The following is a 16,015-nucleotide window of genomic DNA, read 5'->3' on the forward strand; positions in this document are numbered from 1 at the left end:
TCTGGGTGAGTGCAGGGCCAGCGCTGTGGCCTCTAGGGAGGGAACATTGGACAGTGTCATCCCAGGAGCACAGGGCTGGCAGGGTGTGGCTGTGTCCAGGGCTCTGGAAGAGGCCTGGTGCTCTGCTGGATTGACAGCCCTGGCCCTGGGCAGTTCTCCTGCCACAGGCTGTCCCCATGGTGTGTCCCTGTTTGTCCCCTGGCTGTGTCCCTGTCACTTATCTCTCCTTCTGCCAGCTCAGTGAGGGGAGAATGGGCTGCGGGTTCCTTCCTGCTCAGGACAGCTCCATGCTCACGGCCTGCGGCTCTTTCCAGCTCCTGTTGAGTGGATCAGATCCCATCCCGTGCTCACCCTGCTGATGCTGACTCTGCTCCTGCTCCTGGCTGTGGCTCTGGCGGTGTCCTTAGCTGCTGTGTCAGGTAAGGAGGAGCAGCAGCCTCAGCCCAACCCCTCGGGGCACTGCGGGCTCACTGCTCCCTCACGGCCGGGATCGTCCCTCAGCCCCGCTCTGACCAATCAGCGCGTGGGAAAACGAGGAGTGACGGCTGAGTCGGCCAGTCGCTGGGGTTGGAGGGGTTTGAGCGGGAAAACTAGCCAATGGGAGGTCGGGCTGCTCCGTGAGGGGAGAATCCTCAGACCTTCTGTTCGCTCTGCAGAGAGAAGCTGTGGAGACATCTGACATCTGATACTCCACGGCTGCTGGCCTGTCCCAAGGGCTGGATTGGGTACAACGGGATCTGCTAGCTCTTCTCGAGGGATCACCACTCCTGGGATTAGGCTCAGACTCGGCGTTCCGAGCTCGGGGCCTCCCTGGCTGTGCTCAATGACAAGGAAATGGTGAGTGAGGGGATCTGGGGGGATTTGGGGTGGCTGAGGGGAGCCTGGGGAGGTCCTGGGCCAGAGGTGCAGCTCGGGCTCGGGCTGCACAGACAGGGCCAGTGGCTGCAGTGGGTGGATGGCAGCAGCTTCATCTCCTCGTGAGTGCTGGGGGCACAGGCAGGGCCCTGTGGTTCCAGTGCTGTCTTTGCTTCTCCCTGCAGGGTTCGTGTCCTGGGCAATGCAGGGTGTGTGTTGGAAAATGGCTAATAGAAAGAGGCCATATTGGCGAGGTGTGCGTGCAGAAGAAGATGCAGCATGCACAAACCAGCTATTGTTCTAAACTCTGAAGGTGCTATTGTTCCTAACTCTAAGATGCTATTGTTCATAACTTTGAGATGTTCTTCCCAGGAGATTGAAAGGAAAAGAGAGCTAGAATTGTATCCAATGTAGAGGAAATAAGCAAAATAGAGAGTCGCACAGTAATTCAGCTTATGCTGGCAGAACTGTAGCTGATTCAAGTGAAACGTGCCTAGAGACTGCAGCAAATCAGAAAGCTAAGATACTATATGCATAGACCTGACAGCCAATCATAAGTGCCAGTCTGTCACATGAATCTGTACCTGTTTTCTATAATAATGCTTGTCTTAGAAGAAATAAATGGAATAACACTATTATCTCTGTGAGAGTGTGTGCTATGTCCCAGTGACCTCTCTGACATTTGGGGTCCAAGACAGGGACAGAGTACACCAAAGCTGAAGCTGCAAGAAGATTGAATCGGTCAAGCAGTGGAAGCTGGGAGGAGGTCACAGACGCGGAGAAACGGCTGAAGACCAAATTGAAATCCGAGCCAAGAAACGGCTGAAAACCGAATTAAAGTCCAAGCCAGGTGAGGAGGGTCGCTACCTCTTCCTCCGCGCGGGGGTCGCGTGCAATGGATTTAGAACTTGCCGCAGCACAACATTTACTCTTTAATATCCTTGATAATAGAGGGAAAGGAGTGAAGGAGAAAAATTTAGATAAACTTATTTCCTACACTAGGAAGAAAAACTATTTTGGCTCACCCCCTCTGCTTTTTGCTGTGCCAGAATGGCAAGGGGTAGGAGATTTTTTTTTTCGACCAAATGATACAGAACAAGGGGAGAAAAGGTCTAACAGCTAGGAGAGCGACTTGGTGCTCTATAATCAACACTTTAAAAACTATGAAGACAGAGACCCGTGTAGCTGCCGCAGCAGTGCAGGCTTTCTCCGTTCCTGCTGGCCGCCCTCCAACAGATAACACCCCCTCTGCTCCTCTGCCGCTGAAAGAGTCCAAGGAAGAAACAAAAGCTTTTTTATTTGAAAAGTTTCAAGTGATGAAAAAGCAAAAAGTAGAGTCCAGCTCGACTGTCTGAATTACACAGAAGGTATGAAAAATCTAACCTGAGAGGTCTGCTCAAAAGGGAGTCTGCTACAGGACAGAATCCAGAGATAAGTGCAGAAATTTCTCCGATTGCAAGCTCCAGTCAAATAATACAGAACACGGAAGTCACAGAAGTCATGCCTCCAGCATCCATGCCTCCCTCCGTCACCTCAAGTGCCCACGTGGGCAGCAATCCCAGAAACACAGCCCTTGCCCAGTGAGGAAAAAAGCAGCTCTGACGAAAAAGAAACAGAGCTGGCAAACAATATTACTCTGCAAAAAACGGCCACCAAAAGCCAGAAAGAACTCAAGAATCTTATAGAAGAACTGAGAACTCAATTGCAACAAGTGATGAAACAATTGAAACAGCAAGGAAACAACACAATTGCCCAGAAAATAGTACAACCAATGACTAGCCCCTCAGGGTCACTACAAATATTGCAGCATGTAAGACCAGCTATAAATGCAGCCCAACTACAGCAGTGGGCTTTCCAGCCCCCTGCGCCCCAGACAGCAATGAGTCTGGAGCAAGTCCCGCTTGGGTGTGTGAAGTGCCTTCCCCCCCGGACACTTTGGGCTGCCTGGCTAGGCGTAGGGCCAAAGAGAAGAGCAGGGCCAGCTCTGCTGTTTTTCCTCTTCGCTTTCCCCTGCGCAGCCTCCCCACACCATCCGGTGACGGGGGAGCAGGCGAGCACTAGGTGTGCCCCGGAAAACCCTGTCAAGACTTCACAAGTTGATTTGTGAATGTATTTTCAAAGTGCTTTTTTTAAATTAGTATAACTGAGTTGTCTTTTAAACTTGTTTTCAGCTTTTCAGAATAAGAAAGCCTTGTAGCAAAATAATTGTCCTAATGAGTGATAACACCTTAATTGATAAAACCCTGAACAAGAGCTAAATTCCTTGCTGAAGCAGTTCTAAAAGTGTTTATTTTAAGTATACCTCTGATGTTATTAGAGTCTTAGCCAGATATAAACTGTTCAAGTCAGTTTAATTTTTCCCAATGCATTTTATCTCAACTCTACAAAATTAGTATATAAACCACAACAAAATGCCTTATTTGTAGCCTTATTGTGGACAAACCTCCATTTCTCTCTTTTTAAAACCTTTCCAAAATTTAAAAATTTTTTCTTCTGCCTGCGAAATAGCTCGCAAGGCTGCTTTGGCATTTGCCCAGCTAAGTGTTTAGAAGATATCTGAGGCTACAGCTCTGACCTTGGCATGCCTGAAACTACTCAGTATGAAGCAAATAGTACAAATATAATTGCAAGCAGCCTTTATCTTGGTTTACAGGCAAGCTCTGTGTTGTGTCCTTACTCAGCAGAGATTCAAGTAGCCCTGATACATTCAGTGAAGTGAATATTAACTGAACAAAATATAAGGCTGTAGCAATTAACTTTACAGCCTGATGTCAAAACATCGAATGAATTACTGTGTGTTTAGCACACTTTTCTGACCCTTCCAGTTAATCCTGCAGAAATTTAACCCTCTGAAGTTCTCTGTTGCTGTTGTCTTATCTATAGCTCAGTTACTTCTTTGTATATTGTTCATTTATGTTTAATTGCTGTATGATAAATTTTCAGTAGTTTTCTTGTAATGATAGAGTCAAAATGAGTTAAGCTCTGCTGTATCTGAAACTTTTAAAATAATACTCTCAAGTTTGAATCTAGCTTTCATAAATTTAAAGCTCAAAAAATGCAGAGGCATTCAAAGTAACTACCTCACTAAATTTAAGGAAAATTTTTTTTTATTATTCACAAGTATAACTAAAACCAATGTCTGTGTGTATGTGAGTGTGACAGTACTACAGCAAACATACTGAGTGCTGTTTTAACTTCTTAAGCATTTTAAATTTGTAAGTTAAGTCTCTAGATGACGTTCTAACCAAGACCTCCAGAAGAACAGAAGTTTTATTCTGTATTGAAGGCAAAGCTCCAAGAAGTCCTGAGACATAAATACGTGCACCTGAAACCAACAAAAGGAAGTTTTACTGTCTTCTCCCCTGTGTCCTGTGTTTATGTCTGTAAATTCACAATTACTTAGAAACAAACATCTACTATAAATAGCAAAAAATAAGCTAGAGCACAGAAAACTCCGTTCTGCCTAGAGACGTTTTGTGCTGTGTTATAGTGAATATTTTAAACTACCTCTCAAGTGCCATTGAAGCTAAGTTCTGTTAAGTTAAATAAGTTTAAGTTTTATTAAACGTACATTATGTTAAGTTTAAGTCAAGTTAAGTTTAAGCAATGTTAATTTTAAATTCCATTAAGTTTGAGTTCAATTATAGTTAAGTCTCTTAAGTGTTGCTCAATTTACTATTTATTAATTTTTAAGTTCTGGTAATTTTTTGTTCTGTTAAGTCCTATTAAGATTGAATTCTGTTCACTTTCAGTGATGTTAACTTTAAGTTTTGACAAGTTCATTTTTGTTACGTTATGCTCATTGAAAGAACACAGGTTTTCTACTGTGAAGATAAAATGAAGACTTAAGACAGAAACCTTCCTGATGAAAATTTAACCATGTGAACACACAGTCTGTAAGATCCTTGCTGTCGTCAAAAATTCTGTGGATCCAATTGTTCTGCATTTGTTAGCTTATCCTACTATTCATAACAATCTTTGCAGTTTTATCTCCCATAGATAGCACAAAAGAATGAGTGAAAATTTCAAATGATGCTGCACGTGCACAATTTCAGTTATAATTTGTTTATGGTACCATTGATTATTTAGTTAAAGTTTAATAATAATGCCAGCTGCTTTAGAATATTTCACGTTACCTTCTGTTGTTATCTGCAAGAACTGTATCATTTTAAAAAAGTTTTCCTAATTGTTATTAATAGAAGCCTGTTGGTAGAATGTTCTAGAGAAACCCTCCCAGTTAAGGCCTAGGCTCTGGCTAAGCCTTGGTCCTAGCTGGTTGGGAAGTATGCCACCAAACCCAGGTGTTTCTGCACCAAAAATGTCATTGAGTCACCTTGACTCGCTGATTTGGACTTGTGAAAGCTGAACCCTCTTCCAGGTAAACTTGGAATCCTTGCCCGGGAAAGGTTCTCCAAGCCCTGCCTGTGGAATGAGGTTCCCCAGCGATTGCAGACTCTGAATGATGGCAAAGTAGTTAGGCAATTGATGATGTATTTTCTTAAGTAAGCTTATTGTTTCATTCCATGTATTGTTACACCTTTGTGTCATTTTTCATCTTATAGAAGGAAACACATCTTGCCAAAAACAAAAAGGGGGAGTATGACCCCTCAAGCAATTAGACAATGCAGTATTTGCACTAAAATTTTATGTGTAGAAAAACGTAATTTCGCTTTTTATAATAGTTATTGTTACTGTATTGACCATTCTAGATGTGTTGTTAATGTAATTATGTGAATTCACTGAGCATAGCTTGCCTAACCTCTGTTGTTGCAGCATGGGCCCCAGCACAGCCCAAAACAAAGCTATGGGTCACTCTGGCCAGCCTAACGGAACAAGACGAAATTTGTCTCGCCCTCTCATCACCGGGCAATCCCTTTTCTACCTGCTTAGTTGGCATCCCTGTAGACAATTGGCCATGTCCTTCCAGCAATACCTGACAAGGCCATGTCCTTCCAGCGTCCCTACCTGTGATCAGACAAATCTTAACAGCACAGTAGACAATTGGGACGCCTGGGTTCCTTCCCTTCCCATAGCCCCAAACGAGTCTCAAGAGCTGGAGCTATTAGGAGCTGTACGAATGGATGCTTGTGTGACCTTTAATTGGACAAGCAAGCAAGCCAAAGTCAACGGTACAGCAACAAGCGTAAACTCTAGCCTGTCAGTATACAGAAGTGCCAGCACGTGGAGCCAATATGCCTCTACCAATCTATCTGTGTCCACAAATAACCCAATATCGTTACCAGCAGGAAAGTTTTTAATTTGTGGAGACCACGCATGGCCCAGCATTCCCTCTCGATTACGAGGTGGACCTTGTTCACTAGGGAGATTGACGTTGTTAACCCCCAACACTTGGATGATACTGAATATGACCAACAACATCATCGAACAAACGAATGGCTCATGCTTTCTCCCCTGACGGTAAATCAAACATCAAATTCTGGTTCCCTGAAGCCATCATAGCTGCTTCTTTTTTTGCACCAGGAGTAGCTTCTGCTGGCGCCTTGGCTCAGCTGAACAAATTAGGATGCTGGCTAGCTAAACAAACTAAGACTCCTTCTCAAGCCATTTCAGAGTTGTTGCTTGACGTTGATTCAGTTAGACACGCCACGCTACAAAATAGAGCTGCAATAGATTTTCTCTTACTAGCCCAAGGCCATGGCTGTGAAGAGTTTGACAGAATGTGCTGCATGAACCTTTCTGATCACTCAAAGTCCATTCACCGGCAACTTGCCGAACTGCAGCACCTGCCAGGGCAGCTACAAATAGCCGATGGCCTGGGGCTTGCTGGGTGGCTGAAAAGCTGGGGAATTACTGGACGGTTCAAAGACCTAATCCAATCAGCTGTGCTCATTTTAATTGTAGTTTTGCTATTTTTAACAATTTTGCCATGCATAGTGCAGTGCTTACAGCGCATGCTAGTAAGGAGGGTCAGTCAAGCCTGGCTTGTGCAAAAAGAAAAAAGGGGAATTGTTGGAGAATGGCTTGCACAGCAAGGCCACGTAAGCAAAGTGTACTTGAAAGGCGCAATGTACATGCACAAACCAGCCTTTGTTCCCAACTCTGAAATGTCGTTCCCAGGAGATAGAGAGGGACAAGAGCCAAGACTGTCCTTCCCAAGAGATAAAGAAGAATGAGAGCCAGGATTGTAACTAACATAGGGGAAATAAAGCAAGATAGGGAAAAATCACACAGTCAGTACTTTAGCTGAAGCAAGCAAATCGTGCCTAGAAACTTACAGCCAATCAGCAAGCTAGAATAGACATGTGAACAGTAGCAAATAACCAATCATATGTACCAGCCTGTTGCGTGAACAGTACCTTTTGTCTATATTAATGCTTGTCTTAGAAGAAATAAACGAAATAGCACCAATACCTCTATGAGTGCGCGTGTTATATTCGGGCAACTCTCCACACACATGACCATGGTGTGTTGTGATCATCTCATGGTCATCTCTTGGTCACAATCATCACATGTTCATGGTCATCTCACAGTCATGGTTAACTCATTGTAATGGTCAGTTCATGTTCATGGTCATCTCATGGTCATGGTTGTGTCATAGTCATGGTTATGGTCATTGCATGGCCATGGTCATCTCACTGTTGTTTTCTAGTTAACTCATGGCCTCAGTCATATCCTGGCCATGTCATGGCTGTGGTTATGTCATGATCATGATCACAGTCATGGTCATCTCATGGTCACGGTCATCTCCTGGCCATCGCACAGTCATGGTCATTTCCTGATCACTATCATCTCATGCTCATGGTCATCTCCTTGTAATGGTCATGGCCTGCAGCTTCGCGCTCACAAAAGCGACCAAACACCGAGAAGCGGCACGGAAACACGCTGGATACGCCGCGGCAGCGAAGCATGCTGGTGAGCTGTGGCGCCCGGGGGACAGTCGCACAACGGGAAAGCGGTAGAGGCGAAAGAAGGTGTAGGCACTAGAGCTTGGGATTCCAAGGGTTTATTGAAGGATCGGCAGGTGAAGGATGGAGGGCAGCGGAGAAGGAAGGAGCACAGAGGGCAGCAGATGGGCAGGAATCCTGGACTCAAGAGCCCAGAACAAAGGGCTGCACAGGGTTAAAAGGGAAGGGAAAAGGGGAGTGGCCAGCCCCGAAGGGCCAACCAGGGAAGGTCCTAGGGGAGAAGGACAGGGGTACAGACCAATAACTGTACAGCGAAGGAGGGTACAAAACTTGTAAACCAATGGGGTGCCATGCTGGGGGGAACATTCTAGAACAGAAACCATAAATGGGACAAAGGTGGGGAAGTGCACGGGGCCAATAGACTTGCTGCTTGGTGCATGTTGATGCTTCCAGCCGCAGGGTCCTCTGGGTGGTGACAAGCCTGTCGCCCTAACCATATCAGTGATGGCTTTGATCTCACACCCAGGATTTCTCATCCACTCTCATTGACCCATGTGGCTGGTCACCCAAGCTTATCTGCCTAAGGGCCACTGCAACAATGGCCATGGTCATGGTCGTGGTCATCTCACAGTCACGTCATGGTTATGATTCTCTCACAGCCATGGTCATCTCATGGTCATCTCATGGTCACCTCACGATCTTGATCACCTCATGACTGTATCATGGTCATGAAATGGTCATGTTCATGGTCATCTCATGGTCATCTCATGGTCAGCTCACAGTCATGGTCATTTTCTGATGACCATCTGTCTTGGTTTGAAAGACAAGTGTCTGCCAAGAGAGGCTGAACTCTCCCTTAGGACAGAGAATGTGATTTCCCCTCCCTCCAAATTATTTTAATTTTGAAATCAAGGGCTTTCAGGCAAAGGTATGGGAAAAGGAATAACAGTTCTTTACTAGTATCTATGAACAAGCAATAACAACAATAGCAACCACAAACAAAACCAGAAACCAATAGCAGATGTCTTTTTGAGCTGCTGAGCACTTTCCCGTGTGGTGTAATCACGGTCGCAAGCAGCAGGGGCGCTGTTGAGCTCCCGGCCGGGCTTGGCAGGTGCGATGACTGCCGAGCGGCTGCAGGCGGCGCTGTGGCGCAGGGTCAGGTCAGCCTCCCGCAGCTGGTCATGGCGGAGGGCTGAGGAGCAGGCAGGCAGCTTGGAGCAGCAAAGTGGGGCGGCAGGGGCAGGGGCTGGCTCTCTCCCGGGCTAGCCAGCGAGGTGACAGGGACTCTGCAGTCATGGCAGACACCACGGTCTCGTGCAGCAGAGCGGGGCGGGCGGCAGGGACAGCCGGACTCCCCGGCAGCTGCTGCGAGAAACGCAGCCAGGAAAACGTGCACTTCCCAGTGGGAAAGAGGTTGAATCAAAGCTCACCCAGCAAGGAGGACAAGACAGAGCACAGTTGCATTTCCTGCGGCTGCAGCCAGAAGCAAAGAGCAGTCCCTTTCCTCCCGGTGTCCCATGAACAGGTGCCAGTTCCAGAAGCCGGCTGCCTCCTTCCCCTGCCCCACCCAGCACACCCTTTTGTCTCTTACAAAAGAGTTGATGTCTCTAATCACCCAGCTATCTGTTGCTTAGTAACAGGGATGGAGAAAAAATTCCAATGCCCCCAACCTCCAACACCATCCTCTCATGTTCATGGTCATCTCGTTATCACAATCAGGTCATTCTCATGATCATGGTCATCTCATGATTCTGATCACGTCATGGCTGTGTCATGGTCACCTGATGGTCACAGTCCTTTCATGGTCATGGGCATCTCATGGTCAACTCATGGCCACAATCATATCTTGTTCATCTCACCATCATAGCTCAGCCATCGTCATGGACATCTCATGGTCATGGCCATGATCATTTCCTGATCAGCATCATCTCATGCTCATGGTCATCTCATTGCAATGGCCATCTCAGGGTCACGATCATGTCATGGTCACCTCAAGGCCATGGTTGTGCCATGGCCAACCCATGGTCATCTCTTGGTCCCAATCATCTCATGGTCAGGGTTGTGGCTGTGTCATGGTCACAGTCATGGTCATCCCATGGTCATCTCACAGTTGTGTTTTGGTCATCTCATGGTCACTCTTACCTCATGCCCATCTTGTGCTCATGTCATGGTTTGGTCATGGTCATGGTCAGGGAACCTCTCTGAGATCCCAAACCTGGACTTTGGGACACTCAAGGACCACTGGGGACAATGAGGCCTGGCCTGGCCCCTCCCCCCATCCCACTGCCCTCCAGGAGCCCAGTGTGGCCAAACCCCTCCTGGGGACACCTCAGACATGGGACACAGAGCAGGAAATGAATCCTGGGGATGGAGCTGGGCGTGGGTGGCAAGTGTCCACCTGTTCCTGGTGTTCCCAGCCCCTCCTGGCGTCCCCAGCTTAATCCTGGTGTCTCCATTCTGCTCCCAGTATCCCCAGACTGCTCCAAATATCCCGATCCTGTTTCTGATGTCCCCAGCCTGCTCCTGGTGTCTCCATTCTCATTCCTGGTGTCCCCAGCCTACTCCCAATGTCCCCATCTTGATTCTGGTGTCCCCATTCCCATTCATGTGTCCCCATTCTCCTCCTGGTGTCCCCATCCCGGTCCCCAGTGTCCCCATTCCCATTCCTGGCACCCACAGAGGAACTGCTGAACACCAGAGAAGGGAACCACGATTTATTGCCCCAAGCAGGATTGATTACCCCAAGCAGGACTGATTGCCCAAAGCAGGATAATTTCATACCAAAATTAAAGCATTTGGAATAATTGCGGCTCTCAGCTTTCAAACACAGAAAATGGGAAGTTGATCCATTGGGAAGAGCTGCAGGATGGGTAGGAGCAGCGGGATGAGCTTTGCTGAATCTGCTGAATCTGGAGAAGGAAGGGGCTGGTTCCGGCTCCAGGGATGGCTCAGGTGATTTGTACTGGGATGAGAGAGGGTCACAGTGTCACCCTGTCCCTGTCCCCATCCCACAGGATGGACCTGGCTGTGGAGCTCATGGAGAGCAGGAATTGCTCTGGAATCACACCTGATCCAACTCCATCCATCCCACCTGATCCTGATCCAACTCCATCCATCCCACACCAATCCATCCATCCCACACCAATCCTGCTCCATCCATCCCATCAAATCCTGCTCCAGACTCCCCCCCTGATCCCACTCCACCCATCCTGCCCCAATCCCCCTCAGGAATCCCACTCTGATCCTGCTCCATACCTGCAGTAGAGCCCTTGGTTCCCATTTCTGTTCCTGCAGAAAGACAAGATCCATGAGATTCCAGCACGGATCACACTCTGGGATTAACCCTGTTAATCCCGGGATTAATCCAAGATCCACCCTGGGATCTGCACAGAGGGGATCCAGAGCTGGATCCACCACTGGTACTCACCGGCTGGTGGGCTGTACCCAGAGTTCTGCCTCCTCCCTGTGGAAAAACAGTGGGATCAGCACCCATGGTGTGGGATTCCCGGAACACTGCCGGGTGGATCCGTGCCCTTCCCGACCCCCATCCCGTGGGTTACCGGATTGGAACTTCCAGACGCCGAATCCAATGCCAACGACAAGGACAGCAGCGATGATGGACAGAGCAATCACCAGGGTGAGATTCCCCGATTTTGGCTCTGGGAAATGCAGAACAGTGAGGAGGAGGAGGGGAATCCCCATTTGGGAATTCCCAATTCCCTATTCCCACATTCCCAATTCCCAGCCTCACCCCAGCTGAAGATCCCAGGCTCCAGCGTTCCGGGATGCTCCACCCGGCACCGGTACTGCTCCCGCTCCTCCGGCCGCGCCTCGATCCTGGCCCAGGTGTGGAAGGTGCCGTCGCTGTTGGGAACGATCCCACCCCACTCCGTCTCCTGATCCCAGATTTCATCCCCCTTCATCCAGTTGACTGTGATGTCTCTGGGGTAGAATCCATACACGTGGCAGGACAAGATCAGCTTCCCGTATTCCTCTTTTCCTGACACATGGACATCGGGGCGTTCTGCAATGGGATAACGGTGAGATGGATCCATGGAATTCCAGTGGGAATGGGATGGGGGTGAGATGTGCCCATGGAATTCCCACTGGAATGGGATAGAGGTGAGATCTGCCCATGGAATTCCTACAGGAACAGGAGGAGGGTGAGATCTGCCCATGGAATTCCCACTAGAATTACTGTGCTCCCAACTCCTCCATTCCCAAATCCCAAATCCCCACAGGAATTCTGCCCCACCTTTGCGCTCCAGCTCCTTCTGCCCATATCCGACGTATTTCCGAAGCCATTCCACACAGACGTGCTCCAGGTAATTCGTCCAATACTCAACCTGGTTCTCTTCACCTTCCCAGCGCCTTCTGGTGATCTCAGCAGCGTTGTCAGCTGCCACGAATCCCTTGGATCCCAACTTGAAGGAGATGAAATCCCGCCCATCGTAGCCATCCCGAAAGGATCCACGGATAGTCTCGTCAGACATGAGGTCACAGCCATAAACCCTCAGCAGTGTGTGGAGACCTGGGGGGGAAAATTGTACCCACAGAGACCCATGGAATTGTGTCCCAGCCCCATAGATCCCATCCCAGCCCCACAGATCCCATCCCAGCCCCACAGATCCTATCCCAGCCCCACAGTTCCCATTCCAGCCCCAAAGATCCCGTCCTGTCCCACAGATCTCATCCCAGCCCCACAGTTCCCATTCCATCCCAGCCCCACAGATCCCATCCCAGCCCCACAGATCCTATTCCAACCCCACAGATCCCATCCCAGCCCCACAGATCCATCCCAGCCCCACAGATCCCATTCCATCCCAACCCATTCCAGCCCCACAGATGCCATTCCAGCCCCATAGATCCCATCTCAGCCTGACAAATCCCATCCCAGCCCCACAGATCCCATTCCAGCCCCACAGTTCCCATCCCAGCCCCACAGATCCCATTCCATCCTAGCCCCACAGATTCCCATCTCAGCCCCACAGATGCCATTCCAGCCCCACAGATGCCATTCCAGCCCCACAGATTCCCATCTCAGCCCCACAGATGCCATTCCAGCCCCACAGATTCCCATCTCAGCCCCACAGATCCCATCCCAGCCCCACAGTTCCCATCCTGTCCCACAGATCCCATCCCAGCCCCACAGTTCCCATCCCAGCCCCACAGATCTCATCCCAGCCCCACAGATCTCACCCCAGCCCCACAGATCTCATCCCAGCCCCAGATTCCCATCTCAGCCCCACAGTTCCCATCCCAGCCCCACAGTTCCCATCCCAGCCCCACAGATCCCATCCTATCCCAGCCCCACAGATCCCATCCCAGCCCCACAGATCCTATTCCAACCCCACAGATCCCATCCCAGCCCCACAGTTCCCATTCCATCCCAGCCCCACAGATCCCATCCCAGCCCCACAGTTCCCATCCCAGCCCCACAGTTCCCATCCCAGCCCCACAGATCCCATCCCAGCTCCAGCTCCCCCACTCACCCCTGGTCTGGTTGTATCGCTCCCGTGCTATCTCCAGGTTCCTGGCATACCAATGCTGGTTCTCCTCACCAATCTGAGTCTGCTCATCCCAATATCCCGGCTCAGCTCCGTCCTTCATCCACTGCGTCAGTGGCTCCACTCGGCCTCTCTCGCTGTCATACCGTGTAAAGGGAATTCCATCCACGTACCCCATTTCCACATACTTGGGGATCCCCGGGCTGGGCTCTGACACTGCCACAGCCAGGTTACGCAGGGAGTGCAGAACTGGGGGGACACAGAGATTTGGGGGGTCTGGGGGGTCATGGCTCAATGAAAGGGGGAATGGGAGAGCTGGGAAGGGGTTTGGGGATCTCATGACCAAGAGCTTGGGGTGCAGGGAGGGATGGGGGAGTCCAGAGAGTCCCTGTGCCAAGGAAAGGGGGTCCAGGGGTCCCTAGAGCCGAGGAAAGAGGGATCACAAGATGGGGAGAGCTGGGAATAGGGGTCCTGGAGATTCTTGATGCACAGGAAAGGGGGGCTGGGGGCTGGGAAAAGCAGGAATGGGGGTCCAGGGGCTCTCAGGGTCAAGGGAAAACAGGGACTGGGGAAAGCAGGATGGTTGGGAAATGGGGTGCAGGGGGGGATTGGTGCAGGATAAGGGAGTGCAGGGGAGTCCCAGAGCCTCGGAATGGAACTTCAGGGGGAAACTTCCTGGCAATTCCCCTGGATCCCCCCTGGAACCCCATTTGACCCCCCAGGGACCCCCCAGACCCCTGCAGGAAGCACAGGGGGTGCAGAACTGGGGGGACGCAGAGCCTGGTGAGCTCTGGAGGCAGCCAAGGGTCAGGAAGGGGAACTGGGAGAGCCGGGAAGAGTCCAGAGTTCAAGGAAGGGACTGGGAGAGGAGGGATGGGGCTGGGAAAGGCGGGATGGCCGGGAATGGGGTGCAGGGGGTCCCAGGGCCGGATAAGGGGCACAGGAGATCCCATAACACGAAAAGGGGTCCAGGAGGGGATCCGAGGCCCGGATAATGGGATGCAGGGATTCTCCATGCCCAGGAATGGGGTTCAGGGGGGTCCCTGTGCCCAGGAATGGCGGGTCAGGGGGGTCCCAGTGCAGGATAAGGGGGTTCAGGGGGGTCCCGGTGCTGGGGAAGGGATGGAGAGGGGTCACAGGGCGAAACATGGGGGTTCAGTGGGTTCCCGTGCCCAGGAATGGAGGCTCAGGGGGTCCCGGTGCCGGGGCAATCGCCGGGCACATCTCGGTGTCGCCGCTTGGGAGACGCGAAAGTGACCGAGAGAGCGCGGGGGGAGGGCGGGAAAAAAGGGGAATTCCAGGGAATTCATCTGGATCTCACTGGATCCCTTCTGCGACACCCCTGGGACCCTGTGACAACCACTTGGGACCCCCTGGGACCCTCCAGGACACGCTGGGACCCCCTTTCAGAAAGTGCCGAGAATGGAGAACTGGGGGGACACAGAAATTTGGGAGATCTGGGGGATCTAAATATCGATGTAAAGGCAGGGGCTGGGGTCTGGGAAAGGCGGGATGGCCGGGAATGGGGTGCAGGGGGTCCCAGGGCTGCATAAGGAGGTACAGGGGGGTCCCAGTGGCCGGAAATGAACGTTCAGTGGGGTCCCTGTGCCCAGGAATGGAGGGTCAGGGGGGTCCCGGTGCGAGATGAGGGGGTTCAGGGGGGTCGCGGTGCTGGGGAAGGGAACGGAGGGAGGTTACCGTACGAAAAATGGGGGTTCAGGGGGTTCCCGTGCCCGGGAATGGAGGTTTAGGGAGTTCCCGGTGGCCGGAAATGGAAGTTCAGGGGGTCCCGGTGCTCAGGAATTGCGGTTCAGGGGGTCCCTGTCCCGGGGGTCTCACTCACCTCTCGTCGCTCCCCCCGGGGCCCCCAGGAGCCCCAGGAGCCCCAAGAGCACCCCCAGCCCCAGCGCTGGAGCCATCGCGCTGCTCCGCCTGGCCCCGCCCACTGCCCTGGCCCCGCCCCAGCACAGCCTCCTGCCCCGCCATTGGCGCAGCTATTTCCTGATCGCCAATGGCAGCCCGGCCTGTCAGTGACGTCACCGGTCGCTGGGCAGATCCGGAACTCGCAGGTTGAGACCGAGAGAGGGCAGGGCGGGGAGGGAAAGGGGAATTCCGGGAATTCATGTGGATCCCACTGGATCCTCGCTGCGACCCCCTGGAGCCCCCTGGGAACCACCTGGGATCCTCCGGGATCCCCTTAAGAGAGCTCCGGGAATGGAGAATTGGGGGGACACGGAAATTTGGGGGATCTGGGGGTTTCAAAGGCCGAGGCAAAGGGCGAGGCTGGGGTCTGGGAAAGGCGGGATGGCCGGGAATGGGGTTCAGGGGGTCCCAGTGCCGGATAAGGGGCTGGGGATCCCATAAAACGTGAAGGGCTCCAGGAGGGGGTCCCAGTCCCGGATAATGGGGTTCAGGGGGTCCCGGAGCTGGGTGAGGGGGTGCAGGGTGGTGCCATTTACCCCGAAATGGAGATTCAGGGGAGTCCCAGTGCCCAGGAATTGGGGTTCAGGGGGTTCCCGTGCCGGGGAATGAGGATTCAGGGGAGTTTTTTTTCAGGGATTTGGGGTTCAAGGGGGTCCCGGTACCCGAAAATGGAGGTTCAGGGGTGTCCCAGTGCCCAGGAATGGGGATTTAGGGGAGGTTCCAGTGCCGGATAAGGGGGTGCAGGGGGTCCCGGTGCCCGGAAATGTGGGTTCAGGGGGTCTCGGGACTGGGGAAGTGGGTACAGGGGGGTCCCGGTGGCCGGAAATGAACGTTCAAGGGGGTCCCTGTGCCCAGGAATGG

At 51.4% G+C, this 16,015-nt stretch overlaps 1 protein-coding gene and 1 pseudogene across 1 annotated transcript; one reads left to right on the top strand and one right to left on the bottom strand.

Moving 5' to 3' along the window:
• Positions 1-1,905: 1,905 nt before the first annotated feature.
• On the top strand, positions 1,906-7,215 carry LOC146420444 (syncytin-A-like; annotated as a pseudogene).
• Positions 7,216-10,425: 3,210 nt separating this feature from the next.
• On the bottom strand, positions 10,426-15,191 carry LOC146420445 (class I histocompatibility antigen, F10 alpha chain-like). Its single transcript, XM_085048269.1, has 8 exons — positions 15,075-15,191; positions 13,217-13,480; positions 11,980-12,255; positions 11,476-11,748; positions 11,285-11,383; positions 11,152-11,187; positions 10,980-11,012; positions 10,426-10,686 (listed from the first exon to the last, which is right to left on the bottom strand). The coding sequence occupies exons 1-8, from the start codon at positions 15,148-15,150 to the stop codon at positions 10,673-10,675; spliced, it is 1,071 nt and encodes a 356-aa protein (XP_084904395.1). The 5' UTR covers positions 15,151-15,191; the 3' UTR covers positions 10,426-10,672.
• Positions 15,192-16,015: the final 824 nt, after the last annotated feature.

This window comes from Lichenostomus cassidix, unplaced genomic scaffold (assembly GCF_008360975.1).
Source record: "Lichenostomus cassidix isolate B80296 unplaced genomic scaffold, HeHo_3.0 HiC_scaffold_748, whole genome shotgun sequence".
NCBI classification, from domain to species: Eukaryota; Metazoa; Chordata; class Aves; order Passeriformes; family Meliphagidae; genus Lichenostomus; species Lichenostomus cassidix.